This window comes from Capricornis sumatraensis, chromosome 2 (genome assembly GCF_032405125.1).
Source record: "Capricornis sumatraensis isolate serow.1 chromosome 2, serow.2, whole genome shotgun sequence".
Taxonomy (NCBI): domain Eukaryota; kingdom Metazoa; phylum Chordata; class Mammalia; order Artiodactyla; family Bovidae; genus Capricornis; species Capricornis sumatraensis.
In genome coordinates, this window is record NC_091070.1 from 51,046,810 (window position 1) to 51,068,951 (window position 22,142).

Consider the following 22,142-nt stretch of genomic DNA (forward strand, 5'->3'; position numbering starts at 1 on the left):
ATGAGCTGAGGGCACATCCAGGAATTCCCACTTCTCATCTCCACTCATCATACCCAGCCAAGTCTCTCCTGGGGTATCAGCCCTTCTGAAAATTGAGCCCTGCTGCCTGTGGTCATTCCTCTTTCTCCAGAAGCTTCCTCATTCAGGGGGGCCCTCTATTCTGGCCCCATGCTAATCCACTTAATAGATCATGGCTTCTTGGTCTCCCAAGTATGAGGTTTAATCAGCTGACCCCACGGGACATTCATTACTGAGATTCTTCTATTTCAAAGTTCAGCTCTAAATAGGTCCTTGTGACTTCCTTGGGACTTGGTCTCAGTGCAGAAAATGACTGTGGCATTATCTGGGTTGTGTTTTCCCCCTTCTCTCCCAAACCCTAAAACCAAAACATTAACATGAACCTTGAAAACAGGCCCTGGATTAAAGAACAAAAATGTGAGCCAAAACCATACATTTCATAAGCATTCCAAGTTTCTCTTCATTATAAAGTAATATCCTGATTAAGACCTGCCAACTCACTCTAAGCCAACTGGAGACCCCCAGCCCACCCCTACTTACCACCTTCTCCCAATCATTTGAAAACTGAGCTGAGCACACACTATCTTGTGTTTCCTTATCCACCTTCATGTCTCCTGTATCAGAAGGACCTTCACATTCGACATTATCTCATCTTGGCTGGACTCCCAGCCTTTCACCAGCCTGAGAACTTCCTGGGAATTTCCCCTTATCGTTCCTTAACATCTCTCTCCGATCACTGCCCTCTAGTCACCAGCGGTCCCTGGTGATCAGCCAGCTCTCTTCCCAGATCTACACCCTCCCTAAGGTCAACACAGACCCCTAGACGCTGTTCATTAACTGACCACCTGGTGAATGCCTCTGCCCAGTTACTACCATTTTCTATTTTGTGCTAAACTTCAGAATGATGGGACCAAGTACATTTATTTAGCTTGCCCACCTTAGGCTGGTTTTTCTCCATTTCCTTTACCCTTATGTTTGAAAGTGACCCCATTCTGGGGTGAATGTGTTGACATGGTCAGTTGATAACTGCTTTACCATCCTCACCACCTCCTGGCTAGGTGAGCTTGCATGAGTTAGAGACTGTCTTTGAAACTCAGTTTTCTCACTTGTAAGAGCTGCCTTCAGGAGCTGTGGTGAATATTCAGGGAAGGTACTCAGTAGTACCTGCCTCATAGCAGGTGCTCAACAAATAGAGCCGCTTGTGACCAGGAATGGAGATGACTAATCCTGGGGAAAATTATTTGGCTAAGCTACCTGGGGTCCACTTTCACAGGAAGTTCTTGTCATACCTTGCGGTGGTTCAACACTCCTAGAGAACGCTAAAGATTAAGATTTGGAGATCCCCAAACAACCTCCCCTCCCCCAAAACGGTCAAAATCCTTAGTATAGAAACCTCCTAAACTTGTTTTGGCTTAGGTCCATTCAGACCTGGTCACTGGAGCACGTCCTTCTCGAAGCAAATCCCCATGCTGGTCGTCCAGGACAGTTACATTCAGCAGGCTATGGCTGCTCTGGGACATGGTCGGGGAGGCCTCAGCTCTTACCAGACCAGTAGTCAAGTCCCAAGAGTGCTTGGGCACTGGCTTAGCCAGCTTTATTAAGAAAAGAGGCATTCCGGGGACTTCCCTGGAAGTCGAGTGGTTAAGACTCCCCGCTTCCGCTGCAGGGAGAATAAGTTCCATCCCTGGTCCAGGAACTAAGACCCCACATGCTGTGGGGCAACTGAGCCTGTGCACCACACTGCTGAAGAAACCAACACACCGTAGATCCTGTGCTCCACAGTAAGAGAAGCCACCACAATGAGACGCCTGTGCACCACAAAGAGAAAGTAGACCCCGCTCTCTGAAACCAGAGAAAGGCTGCGTGCAGCAACAAAGATCCAGCACAGCCAAAAATAAAATAATTGTTTTAATTAAATCAATAAAAAGAGGCATTCCACACAAGCCTGTTCTGCCAACTCACCCTTAGAGCATCAGCAGTTGTGCATTTTTAACTGTTTGAGACTAAAATATTTCCAAAATGAATTACAATTTATTTCCAGAAGAATTGCTTAAAGAGAACTTTCTTGGTAGCTCAGATGGTGAAGAAGCTGTCTGCAACGCAGGAGACCTGGGCTGGATCAATGGGTCAGGAAGATCTCCTGGAGGAGGGAACGGCAACCCACTCCAGTATTCTTGCCTGGAGAATTCCATGGACAGAGAAGTCTGGCGGGCTACAGTCCATGGGGTCCCAAAGAGTCAGGCATGACTGGGTGATTCACACACACATACACACACACTGGCTTAAAGAACTCAGTATTTTCTTAGTGACTCAGGGCTCCTATTAAAACACCTACCGTAACATACAGAGTGCCCTCAGCAGCCCTTCAGAGCCTGGGATTATGCCCCTACAGTCAGTGCCTGCAAAGGGTCTACTTTTTGTGTAGTTTTCCGACAGCTATGCCACCCACTGTAGTCAGTGGGCTGACCTCTGACCTCAGCGCTCCCGTCCTCCTTCCTGAGATGGTGCTACCCTGCACTGAGAAGCAAGGTGATCTTCCAGATTAAGGGATGATAACGTCCTTCTTGCCCTGTGTTCCAGCCATCACCCAGACCGTCAAATGTGCCCACGAGCGGTCAGTGCACCTCTTCATCGACTCCTTGCTGCACGCCGACATGCAGAGCACGGCCTACCTGTGCAGGGACATGGACAGCTTCAGCCAAGGCCTGTGTCTGAGCTGCAAGAAGGGTCGTTGCAACACACTGGGCTACCACACCCGCCAGGAGTGGCAAAGCAAGAAGAGCAAGAGCCTCTTCCTGGTGACTCGAGCCCAGTCCCCGTTCAAAGGTGAGTGCAGGGGAGCCTTCACAAGGGCAGAATGCAGCCGCTTGTCTGAAGGTTCACAAGTTCTCTGGAGTCTTTTCCTGGAGTTATTGCTGGATCTGCTGTTTGCACAGATTCCAGACCGGGATGATGACACATGCCTCTCTCTTTCCCCAAGAATGTGGCCTCCTCGCTGACAAGTGCTAGAGGAGAAAGCTTGATACTTTCTGGAACAGTCCTTTGGTTGGCTGCTCTCTTCATCCATTTTCATGGTCCCCTAGCATTGGTGCAGGAAGGGGGACCCCTTCCAGGACGAGAGAGTGGTCTCTTTTCTAACACTCAGAAATGAATTGTCCGAGCTGATAAAGCAAGAGACTTTATTGGGAAGGGGCACCCGGGCAGAGAGCAAGAGAGTAAGGGAACCCAGGAGGACTACTCTTCCATGTGGCTCGACATCTCAGGTTTAAAGGTGATGGGATTAGCTTCCAGGTTCTCTGGCCAATCATTCTGACTCAGGGTCCTTCCTGGTGGCACATGCATCGCTCAGCCAAAATGGATTTCAGCAAGGAAGATTCTGGAATGTGGTAGGACACAGGGTGTCTCCTTTTGACCTTTCCAGAACTCTTCCAGGTGGTGGTAGCTTGTTAGTTCCACATTCCTTACCAGGACCTCCTGTGGTAAAATCACCCTTGCAAGTGATTACTATGGTGCCTGACCAGGATGGGCGGTTTCAGTCAGTGTGTTTCCGCTAACAGAAAGTTAGATCCGGAAGGCCTGGATCACCAGGTTTCATTGTACAGGGCCTTGGAAGCTTCTCCAAACCCAGACTAGAACCCAGCGCTTTCATCTCTCCTCATGGCTTCCAGGAAAAACCTGGGCTCCAGACTACATTTATGGTTCCCCATTTCTTCCTAAATTTTAATCAGCTTATCTTACAAGAGATCATTGTCTTATTGAGGCCCTCCCTAGAAGAAGTTCTGCTTCTCGGCCTCAGGGGAGAAAGTGAGCCCCTTCTGCTTGCCGGGTTGAACTGGAGGTCAGAAAAAGGGCTGTGGCCATGATTTGGGCTGAAGCCAGCAGAGAAATACTTCACTGAAACCTAAATCCTCCTGGAGGGAACAAGCCGACATCTGTTGCCATTAACATTTCTGCCTAATCCTTAAAACAGCTCGGGAGTGATTTAGCATCTTACTGTTCACAGCACTGGCTCACGGCCCTGGGAGGAGCCCAGTGCCGTTTGATTGTTACTCTGCATATATCTGTAGCTACAGAAGGTGAAAGCCCTCAGCACCGCTTTGCATTTGCACAGCGTTTTACACAAAAACATTTGGTGCAGCCGCAGACTCCTCATGGTGCCCACAACAGCCAGGCGAGGTCCACAGGTTCGGTTAGCCTGGAAGGAGGCTTAGAACCCAGGTCCCTCTGACTCCCAGGCTGGCATTCCTTTCATTACCACACTCCCAAGTTCAGGCTCCCACGCACAGGATTCTTTTGTTTATCTGAACTTTTGCTCTCCAGCCAGATTGCCCTTCTGTGCAGCCCAGGAATGACAGAAATCTGTTTGAGCAGCGAATAGCTTCTGAGAGCAGAAGAGTGAGAGCAGGATCTTTCTTGCCTGAGGGGCAGAGGGTCCCTTCAGCTGTCCTTCCTGGAGGGGTGGAGGAGCCTGAGGCACCCAGAGCAGGTGAGGGAATTTGGAAGGACTCCTGATTCAGGGAGATCCCCCGATCCAGGCTGCCAGTTAGACACTCATTTCAGTTAACCAGCTCCTCTTTCAAATGGCAGTGCAGCCTGGAGTGATTAAGCCTCTCAGATAATCACATTTCACTGGATCTACTCTAATCCTGGAATGTTAGCATTTCAAGAAACTGTTCAATTCCACATTTCCCAGACAAGGAAACAAAGGCCCAGATAAGAGAAAATCATTTGCCCAGGGACACAAGAGGAACTCTTAGCAGAGCCAGCATTTAGACCCAGGCCATCCCCTGGAGGACGCTATGGCAACCCACTCCAGTATTCTTGCCTGGAAAATCCCAAGGACAGAGGATCCTGGTGGGCTACAGTCCACGGGGTTGCAAAGAGTCAGACAAGACTGAGCAACTGAGCACTCCCAACAATTAGTCAAATGGTTTTTATCTCAGTAACCTGCCCATGGTCTGTCTATGGGGTTGAGGGAAGGAGGAGAGGTGGGGAAGGGTCTTGCTTTCTCCTTGAGATCAGCTGGAAAGAGACAGGGTCATTTTTCACTTTCCTGGGCAGGGCTGTGCATCTGAAGTGAGGGACTGGGTCCTGCTGGAGGACTTCTACTGGGGCATGGAGACAGGGTCGGGAGGTGAGAGAGTCAAGAGAAGGAAGAGGGGAGGGAAGAGTAGCTGCCACAAGCTGGGCTGAGTTTTTCCCTTGCCAAGGAGTCAGATGCCTGATCACCACACACGGCTGGTATGAACTCAAAGGAACCCTTTTCTTATGAAGGAGAACCAAGGAATCGCATTAGGGCAGCGCCATCCCACACAGCAGTTGCCGAAACCACTGTGCCAGGCCTTCACTCCTTCTTCAAACATAATATGAGCCAGGGTCGGCAGAGGCCCTCCTTCGGGGGCTCAGGGAGACCAACCCTCTCCTACGCTCTGTGCACAGGTGCTCTCTATCCCAAGAAGACAGAAGAGGAGTCCCCTGGAGGCAGCACTTGAGTCTTTCTCACCAGCTGCTCATCTTGCTCCAGGGATATCCAGGGAAAATACGGAGTTGGGACTGTGAGATAAGACTGCCTGAACCAAACCCCCAGCCCCAACGAGATTCCAGGGATGAGCTGCAGCCTGCACCACAGCCTCCCCTCCCCTGGGCCCTCCAAATTCTCCCCAGATCCACCTCAGCCCTTCAGCCCTAATCTGCTCAGCCTAATTTCACTTGCTGGCAGGGAGCACAGCCCTTCGGCCACATCAGGTACCCTGGGTACAGCTGGAAATTATGCCTAGATGAGACTCCCACCCATGTGAAAGCCGCTGCTCCTGGGGTGCCGCAACTTGTATATTGCTTCCACTCGTACATGCTTAGTCGTGTCCAACTCTGTGCGACCCCATGGTCTGTAGCCCACCAGGCTCCTCTGTCCAGGGGATTTCTCAGGCAAGAATATTGGAGCGGGTTGCCATTTCCTACTCCAGGGGCTATCTATCTTCCAGACCCAGGGATTGAACCCATGTCTCCTGCATCAACAGGTGGATTCTTTACCATTGTGCCACCTGGGAAGCCCTCTATAATGTACACTAGCCATATGTGGCTATTTAAATCACTTAAAATCAAACCCTTGAAGCCTCAGTCATACTAGCCGCTTTTCAAATGCTCAACTGTGTGGCTGCCATATCAGAGAGTACAAAAATAGACCATTTCCATCATCTAGAAAGTTCTATTGATAGTGCTGACATCAAGTCTTTAATCTAGGCCCCATAACTGCTCCCCTCCTCAGCCACCATGCCATGATCATTGTGACTTGGGCTCCCAAAGTCTATTTCAGTGACCACCTCCAGCCTTTGATGAGTACTTATAGATTCATAAAGGAACAAACTGGCCCATCCCTGGTTACAGTGCATCCACAAGCCACATTTTTCAAGAACATCTAATTGTACTATATATTTCAGTGCAGGGTCTGGCTGGGCAAGATAAACATCGCCTCCTGATTGTAGTTGCAGAAAGGATGACTAACTTGGTCCTCATTCCTCTGGCTCCCAAGATATTTTGACAAAACCATCAAAGGATCTATTTTCTACAACCATACACCAGAATTCGGGTAAACATGGAAGAGGACAGCAGGAACAGAAAAAGAATTGGAAAACAGTCGTTGAGGAAAACGAGGCAATTTATCGCCCACTTCCAAACTCACCCTCTTGGAAGGAAATTTTGCTAGTTTGGGAGCTTTTTTTTTTTTTTAAAGAGAAGGAGGAGGGAAACAAACCTGTATGTAGTCCTGCTAGCAAGCACCTTATCTAATTTAATCCTCACAGCAACTGGAGGTGGTAATGCGTGGAAGAGAAGGAAGCAGCACTCAGGGGAGCTTACTAGGTTCAGGCACTACGCTGGATGTGTTGCATAAATTATTTCATTTATTATTTAATCCTCACAACAACCTACAGACAGAGACGGAGATGGAAGTGGGGAGACTGATATTGCCTAATTTTCCAACAGATAAATTGAGATTCAGTGAGGCTAAATCACCTCCCCAAAGTCACCCAGCTTATAAGGAGCAAATGTTATGTTGAAAACTTGTACCCTGGTGCTGAATCGAATCTCAGACAGAGTTTTGGGTGAAGTAGAAAAGAACTTAATTGCTTTGCCAGGCAAAGGGGGCCACAGCTGGCTAATGCCCTCAAAACTGTGTGTCCAAACTGGGGCAAGATAGTGAGAAGTTTTATAGTAACTGTTCAAAAAGGGTATGATCAGCTCGTGGACATTCTTCTTCTGGGTTGCTGGTGAGGTAAGTGGGAGTCAGCATCATCAACCAGTTGCTCTGGGGTCTACATGCTGTGGGCAGCATACCATTGTTATAACTTCTTCCACCTGGGGTGGGTTTCCAGTATCTGCAAAATGGGTAAAGGATACTGTGGTGTATATCCCTTGATGTGGAAACAGGACCTTGCCCCCAAGGCCGCACTATTGTTTCTCCTGACCGTTAGTTTCTCCATGGTCTCAAATCCCCTCCCTCCCTTAATTAGCAACTGCTTGAATCTGCCCGTTGGAACTCAGGGAAGTTCATGGAGGCTGAATGAAGGCTGTTTCCTACAATCAAGGAAATGGGGGACACAGAAAGCCCTTGTGCCCAGGAGCCCCACAGGGCCCTGCACAGTATCAAACGCAATGTTTGACCCCAGGTGTCCCCCATTCCATGGCCTTCACTCCTTTCACCACACATGGCCTAAGCATTAGGACTGAGACCAGTTCACTCAGTATTATTAACAGCTCGTTCCTGAGACATAGTAGTCCATCATACCTCCTCTCTTCCCTGTCTTCCTCCTGCCTGTACTTTCTCCCTGCTCTCTGGGCCCAGCCAGCCAGTGAGAATTCGCACCAGCTGATGAGAGCACTCTTCTCTTCTGGACATATGTATACGTATGGCTGATTCATGTTGATGTATGGCAGAAACTAACAATATTGTAAAGCAATTATCTTTCAATTAAAAATGGATGAAATGAAAAAAAATGCTATCTTAAACTAAAATCAGAAAAACAAAAGAGCCCATTTCTCTTCTTCCCTTGAATCTGTTCTAAGTTCATTCAGCCAGCCCCTGCTAGTGCTGGCTAGTCATGCATTAATCCCCTGCTTAAGACCATCGTTTCAATTTCATGCTTTTCAGCCTCCCTCTCGGGTTCATATGAAATTTAGGAACAAGACCTTAGTGCTGCAAGAGAACACAAGATCTCATTCTTACCATCTCCATGAGAGAAAAATCTATACATTCAAAAAAAACGACCTCTCTGCAAAGAGAGTCATAATATCTCCCAAAGCTACTATCTAATGATTCAGAATATTTTCCGTGAGAGCAAAAAAAAAAGAAAAAAAATTTGCTTTTTTATAAATTTCCATCACCTGGTGCCCATAGTGGCTACCTTGTAAAAAGAAACTTATTTTTTTTGTTAAGTGGCACCAGTGGGGTCCACATGAAACTAGGATCCAGGGTTTCTAGGGTATCTGAACCCTAAGGGGCGATCTGGTGAGGAGACTCTCCAGAGGCCTCGTATCTCTACCCCAGGTGGACTTTGCCTGATCTCATCCAAGGTTAATGGGCTATTTCATGTTTTGCACCGTTAAGTCCTGAAATAACTTCTGCCTGGACTGAGGAACACGTTGTGCTCCCTGCAGTCACAGGATCAAAAGCATTACCCTGAAATCATTTTTTAAAATCCTTATTAAACATGCCATAAGGTAAAGTGAGCAAAAATTATTCATGCTTTTTTCCTTAATCGTTAGAACAGCATCATTGTCCTGGGGTGTGGTGGAAAATAAAAGGCAAATGGTCTTTTTTTCTCTTTTTTTAAGGAAAAACACAAAATCCAAAATAAGAACAATTGGTTCTAAACATGAAAGTCTCTTATATATTGAAAAAAATAATTTCAATATTTCTCACCAAAAGTGGCTTTCCTAGTGCGGGGCAAACGGAATTCCTTATGCTGTCATTGTGTGACGGGTTCGGGCATCATGCTTCTGCAGACGTGGGTGCCCATGTTTCTGCACGTCTGTGACCTCCGCGATTTACACAGCCTTGATGGTTCTGACCCCCTGCATAGGTTCTGCCCCAGGGAGACACTGCAGGGCACAGATAATTCTCATCCATAGGATGTAAGAGCTAACAGGACCTTTGCAATCATCAAAGCCAATCCCTTCCTTCAGAATCTTGGGGAACCGTACATATCAGATATGGAAATTGGTCTCTTCCTACTCACATTTTAAGACCAAAGGAAGACAAAAACCCATCTCCAGTGCAGGGACATGAAACATTTATCCCTGCCCCAGGGGCTGGACATTTAGCAGACCAGCAACTGCGAAGAAGCCGCAACAGTGATAGCCCAGGCTGGATGTCAGTGGATCAGACCCTGCAGGCACTTTGTTTCGGTGGCTTCACAGGAGGCAGGTTTAGACTGCAGCTTTTCTTCAGGGCTGTTGGCTGTTTGCTTTCAAAGGGAAGATTCAGCTTGCCAGAACCAGAATCCCAGGACACAGTGGGAAGGGCCTTTTGGAATCAAACAGACACCTGGGTTCAAAGTCGGCTCCACTTCTAACTACCTGAGTCACTTGGACTCCTCCCCAAATCTCTGCTTTGCTGTTGTTTAGTCTCTAAGTCATGTCCATCTCTCTGCAACCCCCTGGACTGTAACTAGCCAGGCTCCTCTGTCCGTGGGATTTCCCAGGCAAGAATACTAAAGTGGGTTGTCATTTCCTTCTCCAGGGGATCTTCTTGACATAAGGATCGAACCTGCATCTCCTGCAATGGCAGGAGGATTCTTTACCTAGTGAGACACCAGTGAATCGCAAATCTCTGCTTCCTTATCTGTAATTCATTGGGATCACTGACACCCTACCTCTCTGGGTCTCAGCAGTAAACAGGACTCTCCTCACCTGAGTCAGCTAAAGAGAGCAGGCAGAACTCCTTAGAGAAGGTGGGTGATATTAAGGAAAGCAACATGGGGTGTTGATGCACCTCAAATCTAACAACAGGGTACTCGGAGAAGCAAAGAGAAGGAATAGCCGAAGAGAATGTAAGCTGTGGAGGAGAAGCTACTGACAGCAGCTCATCAGGGAGAGCAGTTACTACAGTCAGGCTTCAAAGCAGGAGGCAGCAGAGAAATACCCTGAGCTCTCTCTGCTCTGCCCTGATCTCCTGCTGGCGCGTCCTCAGTGGGTCAGTGTGAACCAGAAGCCATCCAATAAGGAAGCCGGGAGATGAGACTCTGGGGCTCACATCCTGGGGTCCAGAACTGGGTAGAGAGTGGACCAGGGCAGCAGGGGCAGGTGTAGAAAATGCAGTCTCACCGTATTATCCTCATTTAGTCTGGAGGACAAAAATAATGTATGCAAAGCACTTAGTATAGGGCTTCCCTGGTGGCTCAGCGGTAAAGAATCCACCTGTCAATGCAGGAGATGTGGGTTCGATCCCTGGGTTGGGAAGACACCCTGGAGAAGGAAATGGCAACCCACTGCAGTATTCTTGCCTGGGAAGTCCCATGGACAGAGGAGACTGGTGGGTTACAGTCCAGGGCGTTGCAAAGAGTCAGACACGACTTAGCGACTAAACAACAACAAAAAGCACTTAGTATGTAGCCTGATGTTTAGTAGGATCTCAACAAGTGGAAGCAATATTCTGATCAGTCCTATTCACAATTAGGCTCCTTAATGTAACATGTGTTCTGCCTTGTTTTCACACAAAAAGCCCCAGAAGCACTCCTTACATTCCCAATGTTTGCTGTGAATCACAGAGGTTCAAGTGTTAACATGACCCCAACACTGCCCTCAAGGAGAGAAGATCCTGGACATTGATGCCCATGAGACCGGATAGGAGGTGACAAGGGTCACAGAAGTGACTCTGCTTCCCAGCTGCAAGCCCCTCTAAGGCTAGGACCACAGCTTCTGGTTCTGTGATCTTGCTTAATACTTAAAAAAATTTTTCTTTTTCCAGGAAGAGTCTAATTAGAATACATGCTCATTGCAGAAAATGTGGAACTTGCAGAAAATCACAAAAAAGATAATAAAAATCACTTCTCTCCCCTCCCCAGAGATAATCACTTAATATTTTTGCAAATCTCCCTCCTTCTGTGCATTCTGTTTTATTAGAATTAGTCTCATGTTAGATGAACAATGTGTATCCTGATGGCTGGTTGGGGTTTTTTTCCCCCACTTCTTTCATAAGCATTGAAACCATTCCAAAAATATCTTTTAATCACTTCATAAGAGTAAATCACATGTTTGGGAATATGAACTTGGAATCAGCAGACTAAAGTCTAATTGCAGCTTTGCTAGTTCATAGCTGCACGACAATGGACAAGTTACTTAAATTTCCTGAGCTTCAGCTTCTTCATTTGTAAAATGATGCAAATGGAGGTTAAAGTAGGCATCTTACAAAGTTGTAGAAAAGAGAAATGAAATAATTTTGAGAAACAATAGTTCAGTGTCTGGAACAAAACAAAGAGCTAAATGGTAATTATAATAACTGTCCTTATTAGTCCATAGTCATTTCTCTATTGGTGAATATTTAGGGTGTTTTTAATTTATTTTTAATTAAAAATTCTGTTATGATGTCTTTGAACTTCAACCTCTTTCCACACATGAACATTTTCCTTAGGGTATATAAAGCTATTGGTCCTGGGTATAAACATTTAAAAGTTCAAGTTCTGGAGTCAGGGGGCCTGGACTTACATCATAGCTATGCTACTTACTAGCTGTGTGATACTGGAAAAATCACTTAACCTCTCTGTGCTTCAGTTTCCTCTTCTCTTAAATGAAATAATAATAGTATCACCGGTCATAAGGATTAAACGAGATAAAAATACAAAGTGCCAGGCACAGGTAAACAAAATAAATGTTAGCCAATGTATTACCATGCATACAGCCAGTTACACTGTTTTATTCATTTATACCCAGCAGCTTTTAGCACTGGGCTGGGTAGTAGATTTCTAATGAATACATATTAAACTGGTTGCTATGAGTTCCTTGCATACTCTGGAAGATTCTCTGTCTCCTTGTTTGGGAATTAACTAGAGACCAGTTTTCTCATGTCATCCTGTCCACACTCTACCCCACACCCCCAATGTCTTGTCTCGATCTTTTTGTGTCATTTCAACTTACAAGACTATTTACTTGTTACAGAGTTCCCTAGACAGACCCCCAAATAGCATAAGATCTCTCCAGAGGCTTCTGCAATGATAGACCAGAGTCTCTGTCTCCACCACTGTCACTCCAGGGTTTAGGGACCCTTCCTGGGGTCCCTCGCTCCTTCTCTTATTTCTCACCCACAGCCTCACAGTCTTGAGAGCATCTAACTATTTTATTCCAGGCTGGAGTATTTGAGCACCTATTATGCAGAGGACTGCAGCCAATCCACTGCAAAACCCAAACGGGAAAACGGGCTTATGCCAAAGGTTAGAGTCATGTAAATAACTCAGAAACCCAGCAATACAGGCACAGCAGAACCCTGCAGCTGATGTGTTGGCAATGTGCCATTAGCCACCACTGCTGCCAGGTCTGTGTATAGCTACCAACCTCCAGTGGAAATGTACCATTTGGGAGTAAGTAGATTGATTCATGAGGATGGTGAATTTCCACATGCTGAATGCATGGAATGGATAACCAAGTGGTTAGTTCCATGATCTATGCTTTCCAGGAGGAATTCTACAACAAAGCTTAGAACTCTGACTTTGAATTCTCTGGGGTGATTTCCATCTTCCTAATGTTCAGACACATCCTGATATTCCCAAACAAATTGTCAGTTCATGCATCCCACACGTTTATTAAGCAATGACTATGTGCAAGCACTGTATCAGGATTAGTAGATTAATCATTATCTAGAACAGAAAAAGCAAATAACACGTAATCATATATCCCCTATCCTTTGCCCAAGGCAGACAGCAGTCCTCCTAAGAGCCTAGACATGGTCTCACAGCCCATCTCAACATAGGGCCCCAGGGAGTCCTACCAATCAAGTTGACATGCCATATTAAGCCTGTTTAAGCTAAAGTGCTACTTAGAGAATATGGAGACAACAAGATAAAGAAGTCCAAGCAGCCATCAGTTATTTGGAAATGAGGTGGGATAATTTTGGAAACAGCCCCACACCTGGTTGATGTAACAGTGCAGGCTGAGCAAGGCAATTGCTCCAGGCCATGAGCACAGACTCTGCTATGTGACCCTGAGCAGGTCACTTTACCTCTCTAGCCCTGGTTTTGTTCTTTATAAAATGAGGCTGATAGTACTTCCCTGATATTCAGTGGTAAAGCACCTGCCTACAATGCAGGGGACATGGGTTTGATCCCTGCTCCAGGAAGATTCCACATTCCTCAGAGCAACTAAACCCAGGCACCACAACTCCCGAGCCCATACACCTAGAGAATGTGCTCCTCAACAAGAGAAGCTAGCGAAATGAGAAACCATTCACTGCAACAAAGAGTGGCCCCCCACTCCCCGCAACTAGAGAAAGTCCCTGTGCAGCAGCAAAGACCCAGTGCAACAAAAAATAAATAAAAATGTTTTAAATGAGGCTGATAATAGCAATATCCTCCGCATAGGGTCATTATGATGAGTAATTGAGATGATGCCATGTAAAATGTTTAACACCACCTGTCTGATAGTAATTTGCTTTTATTGGCTAAATATAGGCTATATGTAGGTAAAGAAAATAAAATTAATTTCCCTATTCCAAAAAACACAGAAGAAGGACATTCTGGACACTTGAAAAGATAGGACAATTTTAGGTCCAGGTACTAGAACTCGTTGTCTTATTTCTATCAGGAAATGTGCTGTTTGAACCCCACAAAACCAGTTTCCAAGCCCCAGAAGGCAGATATGTGGTCATCAGGGCATATTTCTTGGCTGTTGGTCTGTCCCACACTAAAACTAACACCATCAAATTTATAGGCAAAAGTGAAAATAGCAGTGTGTTCTCTTGCTTTTGTCAGTGGCCTCAAAGGCAGTCTATCCTTTCATTTATAAATGGGGACTCTTGCTAAATACATGGAATAGTGCAACAGAACTTCATGTAGAAATTAGTGAGAATACCAACTATACTCCTATTTTGCCTTTTTTTTTTTTGCTGGATAATACTTATTATATTACAAACATAAGCTCTCTTAAACATTAAAGAAATTCAGAGAAGGAAAAAAAGGAAAATAACATTTGGAATTCCACCACCCAGAAAACAAAACTGGGGTATCTATTCATCCATAGTTTTCTCTCTGCTTTCTTAAATTTTAAAAAATACAAGATTTTTTATTTTAAAAATTTCTGCTTATGTTGTCTTTCTCTCTCCCTCGCCATCCCACCTCCCTCTAGTTTATCATTACCAGTTCAAGATTCGGTTCATCAACCAAACTGAGAACCCTGTAGAACCGACTTTCACCGTGTCATTCCTCGGAGCAAGAGGGGAGAGGCGGAAGATCCCCATCACTCTGTGAGTATGAGATGCAGCCCCGTCCGTGGGGAGGACAGGCTTAGTTTTCTCACAGCGTCTGGATGGACTCTCCTTTCCAAGGGTCGGGCCAGGCACAGCTTACTTTTCTCAGCCCAGTATGAGTGTCCCAAACACCCTGTCAGACGGGACGTCCGCCCGAGCTCGGCACCTTGTCACGCCTCCTTGGCCTCGCCCAGTCCCAAAATTCTTTATGTTGCTGCCACGTGTGTTTGTGATGGGCCCGAAGCGACAGGGGCTGAATGGAGAGGGGAACCAGAGGCGGCCAGTCTAGGAGGAGAGCTGGGAGCAGACGCAGGGCACCTTCCTGTCCCCAGGAAGGCCCTGAGCACCTTGCCAGTGAGTCCCGAAAACCGTAACCCGGAAATAAAACTGGTCTCATTCAACTTGGCATGAATTCTCCATTCAGTCAGCCTGCATGCCAGCCCTCCCCAGCGGTCCTTCGCCCTGCTACACACCTGCTCACAACACAGGCAGTGGCCTCACGCCTCCTGCACAGGCTGGCCAGCTTCACCGGTCGCTTTATTTCAGCATCTCCACCCTCAGCATGGGCTCTCCTTGGGAAGTGACACCAGCCTTCACCTGCTCCAGGAACGGTTCTCAGGCTCCCGAAAACCACCCCTGGTTTTGAACCTCCAATCATCCCACTGATTCAGTCACTCAGCAAGGATGTGTCAGTTCTCTGCACTAGAGGTAGAGAGGACCCTACCCTTAGGGTGCTCCCAGCCTAGTGGAATTCCTAAACGGTGCTTTGCAACATCCTGCAGGAAGAGCTAAGATGAGCTGAGCCAGGGAATTCTCCAGCCACCTGTCTCACCCTAAATCCAGTGTTAACTCTGCACCATCCCAAATCTCTCCTTGGGGGAGCAGGGATTGTTCTAAGTAGTGGAAAGAGTGCCTGACTGCTCTGTCAATATTGGGACATTTTAATGTCTTGGAGATAGTGAGTAAAGCTGATAATGAAACCTAAGGATCTGCATTTAAATTTTGCTCCAAACTGGTGCATCCCTTTTATATGTGGTTTTCTATTACTGCTATACTTGTTGTTTTAATGGAAGTTTCTATTTATGTTGGGGAGGAAGAAAAGCACTGATCTGGAGGGAAGACTGTAGTGTGGTGCTCATGTGTGTTGATCAAACCTACAGAGAGCTGTATTGCCCAGAGACACCTGCCTTTTTTGGAGGCAGTTCTGCTGATGTATTAAGCTAGAGATTAGGAAGCCTGAGCTAAATGAAGTTAGCTAGATTCATCCCTGCAGAACACTTGCAACCTTTTAAACATGCTATCACAGAAAATAAGATGGTTTTCCCAGTATTACTGCTCTGGAAAACCCCTTTTTATCCTGGCACATCTATCGCTATCTCTATTAATAGTCTGTCCACCACCACTTTGGGAAATGCAGAAGAAAAGACCACCACAAGTCATTCAGGCAAATCTAACACATCCTGAAAGTCCCTAAGCATCACTTTGCTGTTGCAAATCAACTGACTATATCTGGTTTCCTTTGTATCTTCAAGGAACAAAGGAATTACTAGTAATGAAACCTATTCCTTTCTAATAACATTGGATGTGGATATTGGGGAACTGATCATGATCAAGTTCAAGTGGGAAAACAGCATGGTGTGGTCCAATGTCTGGAATACAGTCCAAACCATCATCCCCTGGAGAAGAGAGTCCCTTCACTCAGGGCTTGCTCTGAAGAGCATCCGAGTCAAAGTGGGAGAAACACAGCAAAGGTGAGTGCTATTTCAACCTCCTCGTAACATCTGTTGAGCATCTACCTACGTCAGCACTTTCACAATTTAATACTTGCATTGATCTTATGAAGTGGGCATTGTTATGTTCCAACGATGGCATACAGATGCTCAGAAAGGTGCAATGACCATCCTGAGTTCCCAAAGCCACAGGTGGAAGGACCAAGATTTACACCCAGGTCTCTGATTCCCATCTAGCCTCTTTCCTCTGCCCCTCGCCCCCCACCCAGTTAACAGCTACCTGCCTCCAGAGTCTGAGAACCACTCACTGGCCCAGTGCTTTTCAGATTTCACCACGTGCTGGCCCAAGGACCACATTTTGAACAGCAGGGACCCAAAAGTGACATTTCTTCTTTGTTGTTTACCCAGAGAAATGCTTTTAGCAGATCACAATCTCAAAATCTCACACTGAAGTGGCACCTTTCAAATCTTAGAATGCCAAGGGATCACTGGGAAGCTTATGAAACATGCAGAATTCCCAGACCCACCTGAAGAGCTTCTGACTGGCTGTGGTCTATGGAGGACCACACATTTGGTAATAAGAGCCCTAGGAAATTCTGGTGTGGACCTGCGGGTTACCCTCAGGAGGTGCAGTTCTGTGTGACTGAATGTCTCCCTTGGCCCACGGGCCCTGGGACACGCAGGGGTGGGTTGAGGGCAGGGAGTTAAGGCAAGAAAGGATGTCCAGCTGCTCCCTTAGTCCTCTCAGCAGAGCAAAGGGATGCTCGGTATATTTTCCCAGGGCTGCCGTGCTTTTCTGTGATTCTGCAGTTCTGCAGACCCTCTCCTGTCTCCTCCCCACTCTATTCAGGAAATGTGTCTCTCCTTTCCTACTGCCCTCTGTCGAGCAGCCCGCTTTCTCTCTGGAGTGCCGCCAGCGGAGCTGAAGAGCAGCACGCCCCTCACCTCTGAACTGCTCTCATCCCTTACCCCTGGGGTGTCACTGCTAGCAGCCGCCTGTGGCAGATTTATGCCCCCTGAGTCCCTCACACAACCGCACTCTGAGATTTTATCTCCCTGGGATACAAAATCCAAGCAATTACTAAAAGCATGCTCTGCAGTCAGCCAACAGATTTCTCCACATGATCAATTTGAGAAAATTAAACTGCTTCTCTCCTCTTCAGCGCTTAGCTATTCTTGCATGACTTGTTGGCCCTTTAGAGCAGCTCAGCTTCTGAGCATCAACCCTCCCCGGATTCTCTCAGCTAGAGAGTAAATCCTCAGTTTTAGAGGCCGCTCGCCATGACAGTTCTAGGTGCCTCGACCTGAACGATAGTATAAAACACAGGGCTGCCTTCTCCCCTGGTGCTTACCCACACAGCTCTGCAGAAGGAAGGGAGGGATGAGAGCAGTGTTACAGAGCCCTTGCTGCACCGTGGGCTTGAACTAGGGGCTCTAGAGCATTCACCTCAAGGAAGCTTCCCAGCGACCCTCGGAAACAGGCAGTATTGCTGCGCAGCTTAGGAGCCTGAGGCTCACGGGAATTACACAGCTTGGGGACATTGCTAATAATTGTCTGAGCCCAGGTCTGACTTGGTCCGTCTGATCCATTGCCCATTCGTTGCCTCTGCAGTTTCTACCAGCTCCGCCTCCATTAGCCATGGTCCCATTGATCTGACTTTCTTTAATCTAGCAGTGTTGTAGAGATGGAAATGAATATATATGCACATCACAGCCTTCCTCAGGGCTGTAAGAGGTACAGCATGAAAAGGAAGGAAGGGATCTGGGACCTATAGTTCTTTAAGTTTTTAACTCAGTGCTTCCTAAGGGTCTTTGGAGTACCCAACGGCACTGGGAAGGAAGCCAAAAAAATATCAGAGTTGTGGCTTTGGGCATTAAGAAACTCCAGGACCTAATTAGGAAAACAAGATGCGTTAATTTTACTAATGATCTGCTTCATCCCGGGGTTTCTCAAACTTTAATGTGCACATGAATCATCTGGAAATCATGTTAAAATGTAGGCTCTGCTTCAGTAGGTAGAGATGGAGCCTGAGCGTCTACATCTCTAACAAGCTCCCAGGCGCTGCTGATGCTGCTGGTCCATGGATCGCACTCTGAATAGTGAGAATCTAGTATTGCAGGGTCTAGAAGTCTAAGAAAGACAACGGTTCAGGTTGGTTCTGTGGGTAAATGTTGCAGCAGGCTTCAGGGAGGCCAAGACGTATTCCCAGAGAGACAGGCAGTGAGAAGGGCAATATGCAGACAGAATCCAATGACCTCTGCACCAGTTGGACCTAAAGTCAAATTTTGATTTCACTGCTTCCACCTATGTAGGCTCAGACAATAACTGTTCCTCTCTGAGACTCAGTTCTTTAGGAATGAATGGGAATTATAATATGTACCTCATGTGGCTAATAATAACTACCAATTTCTGAGTACCTTTTACAAACTAAAATCCCAGAGCTGGGATGCAAACATTAAACCTCACACTCTTAATCTCTTTGCTAACAATAAGAGAAAAAAAAAAAAAAGGTTAAGTGACTTGCTCTTTACCTCTGTGGAAGGAGTTGAATGAGAGGTGACTTTCCTCCTCTAAAGCACAAAGTCAGGGGTGAGAGGACTGTTGTAGAGTGAAGACTGAGAGCAGAGAAGATTTTCTATAGCAAGACATGAAAAGCGATTGGCTAAACAAAATGAGAAGATATTTGATTGCCTCAGTAATCATATAAATGCAGACCAAAAATCAATGAAATTATCACTGGTCACCCATTAGTTTTGCAGGAGTTAAAACACAGATAACATCCAGAGTTGGTAGAGGTGTGGAGAAATGGGCATTCTCATATACTATTCATGGAAGTATAAATTACAGAGCTTCTGTAGGGGAATTTCATTCAACAACTAACATTTAGTGAACATATATCTTATGCTAGACAGTGCTGTGGGCACAGGATATACAGTAGTAAACAGAGTAGATGAAGCCCTTGGTCTCTTATATTATCAAAATTTGACATATGCAGAATCTTGACCCAGAATTTTATGCTAGGTGTCTACCTGGAGAAATATTCAACATATCCACTAAGGATATCTATGCACTAAAATGATTGTTGCAGTACTGTTTGTAAATACTAACCCATTGGGGAAAATCCCAATCTCCTTTAAAAGGAAAATGGCTAAATGCATTGTGGTACATCCATACACTGGAATGTTATGTAGCAGGTGAGAAAGAATCAAGTAGATTTTTTAAAAAAATATAGTCGATTTATAGTATTTCGGGTGTACAGCAAAGTGATTCACCTATCCAGATTCTTTTTCATTATAGGTTATTACAAGATATTGAACATAGTTCTTTGTGCTAAGGTCCTTGATGTTCATCTACTTTATGTAGAGTAGTGTATATCTGTTAATTCCGAATTCCCAAATTATTCTTCCCTTTCACTCCTCCCTTTGGTAAGCATAAGTTTGTTTTCTATGTCTGTGAGTCTATTTCTGTTCAGTAAACAAGTTCATTTGCATAATTTTTTAGATTCCACATATGAGTGATATCATACGGTATTTGTCGTTCTCTGTTTGACTTACTTCACTTAGTATGATCATCTTTAGGTCCATCCGAGAATGAAATAGATGTGTATATACTTACACAAACAGGTTTCCAAGTATGTTATTTGATAATGAGGAAATTTTTTCAGAAAAATTCATGCAACAAATTTTATGTTTGTATATGAACACCCAAACAAATGTAAATGCATACAAAGAGGTCTGGAAAGATAGAAACCAAACCATGAAAACAGGGAGAGGAGTCATATTAGTGAAAGGTGATGGAGAAGACCTTTAATACTCAACTTTATATACTGGAGATCAGTCCTGGGTGTTCTTTGGAAGGACTGATGCTAAAGCTGAAATTCCAATACTTTGGCTACCTCACATGAAGAGTTGACTCATTGGAAAAGACTCTGATGCTGGGAGGGATTGGGGGCAGGAGAAGGGGACGACAGAGGACGAGATGGCTGGATGGCATCACCGACTCAATGGACATGAGTTTGGGTGGACTCCGGGAGTTAGTGATGGACAGGGAGGCCTGGCGTGCTGCGATTCACTGGGTCGCAAAGAGTCGGACACAACTGAGCAACTGAACTGAGCTGAACATATATTTCTTTACTATTTGAATTTTTCAAATGTATCCATAATTACAATACTTTTTAATTTTAGAAGTTTGATTTAGTAAATACTTGACCTTAGATATAATTTTTTTAAAAAAGAAGCTATAAACTACAATTCTCTGTGACTATTGCTATTTTTTTTTTCCCCAAATAGATTCAATTGAAGTCAGTAACACAAAATAGCATCTCAGGCCAAACCAATAGTCAAAGTCATCAGCTGTTGGTCTCCAAGAGAGACCCAGAACCCATGGTGATGTCCTTTGTGGCTGAAAGATCAAATAAGAGGGAAGGGCAGGCTTATAGTGCTGAGCCAGGCAGACGCTGGTGACAGTGGCCTCATGCCCAGGTACCTTTAAGAGGGCTATTGACAAACTGGAGTGTGTCCAAAGAAGGAAGGCTGAGAGCGAAGCCTGCCTGTGAGGAACAGTTGAATAAAGTGTGAATGTTTGCCTTGGAGACAGGGTCATGTAGTGAAAGAAACAATTGTTACTCTCAAATCTTTGATGAGCTGTATAAGGCAGAACAAAGCAGGACTGCCCCAGGACTTTGAGTTCTTTACAGAAGTGAAATATCACACCATGAAGAGCTCCTGGAAGCCTTACACAGATTGCTTTAACTGATTTGGGTTTTGTTTTTCTCTGAAGTTATAAAAATATTTGCGGTCATAAAGACCTAGTTTATTTTTTTTTCTTTTAAAAAAATAGCATAAAGTTTATGTTACATGAATTGAGTATTTAACGAAGGACAAAACATTTCAATAAGCTCCATCCAAAACTTAGTGCTATGTTTGATGTTTCCTATGCAGAATGACATTTTGCTCAGAAAACATGAATGATCTAGTACTTCACCCAGCCCGGGAGAAAACCTTTGTGAGATGTGAAGCAAACTCTGAAACACTGAAACGAAAGATCAGATGAGCTTTAATGAAGACCCAGTGTGAAGAATAAATGATTTTATACCGTATCTGGAATGGTTACTTTGTTTGGAAACCAAAGTTACATAAAGAATCTTGCATAAAGCTTTAATAGGGTTTAGATTTAAAAGGGAGCTCATTTCACTATTATAAACTGAGATTTTCAAAACTGTTATGTAACTATATTCAAATATTAGTGTAACCAGAAATTTCCCAATTTTCTGACTAATTGGTAATATATGCAAATAAGTACAAATTTAAGAGCCATCTGAGATCCACTGTTCTAATTTAAAATGTCTTTTACAATTAAGTCAAATTTTCCATATTTCCTTGCTAGTTTGTTCTGATCAGTTTTTTGAAGCATGCTGGAAAGGTACTTCTTTACAGTATAACTAGCATTTCCATAAAGTGAAATTCCAGTTAATCACAGCTGTGTGTCCCAAAGCACATACCCTTCAAGACCATTCAGCTCACCCAAAGAAAAAAAGTTCTACTTAAACTAAGAGTTTCCATCAAACAAATCATACAATTATTTCACTGAACCAAACCGAGAGTAGTAGAATTCTCCTAAAACTACTAATGATAACCATAAAAGCTGGGCAGCCGGTCACTGTAATGATTAAATTACTCTTTAAGTACCATTTTCCTCTTTCACTAATGCTTGCTACAAAAGCTGATGGAAAACTTGGACTATCTCAAAGACTTAGATATCAAATCTCAAACTGCCCAATAAATGAAATAATGATGCTTTGACCAGCAAATTCCACCACAGAGCATGCAAAGGAAATATTAGATCTGGCAATTACTTGGATCTGTGTTTCACGTAATTCAGAGAAGAGAAGCTCACTATGCGTGTCAAAGCTTCACCTGACCTTGGCATAGCCCCAGCTCTACAC

At 45.0% G+C, this 22,142-nt stretch overlaps 1 protein-coding gene across 1 annotated transcript in view; it reads left to right on the plus strand.

Moving 5' to 3' along the window:
• The window catches only part of LIPC (lipase C, hepatic type), a 161,139-nt gene extending 139,759 nt beyond the window's left edge, over nt 1-21,380 (plus strand). The window contains exons 6-9 of the mRNA XM_068963907.1: nt 2,599-2,844; nt 14,347-14,464; nt 16,000-16,218; nt 21,139-21,380. Of these exons, the coding sequence (XP_068820008.1) occupies nt 2,599-2,844; nt 14,347-14,464; nt 16,000-16,218; nt 21,139-21,250 (695 nt within the window). The 3' untranslated portion in view covers nt 21,251-21,380. The remainder of the gene's footprint in view (nt 1-2,598; nt 2,845-14,346; nt 14,465-15,999; nt 16,219-21,138) is intronic.
• Nucleotides 21,381-22,142: the final 762 nt, after the last annotated feature.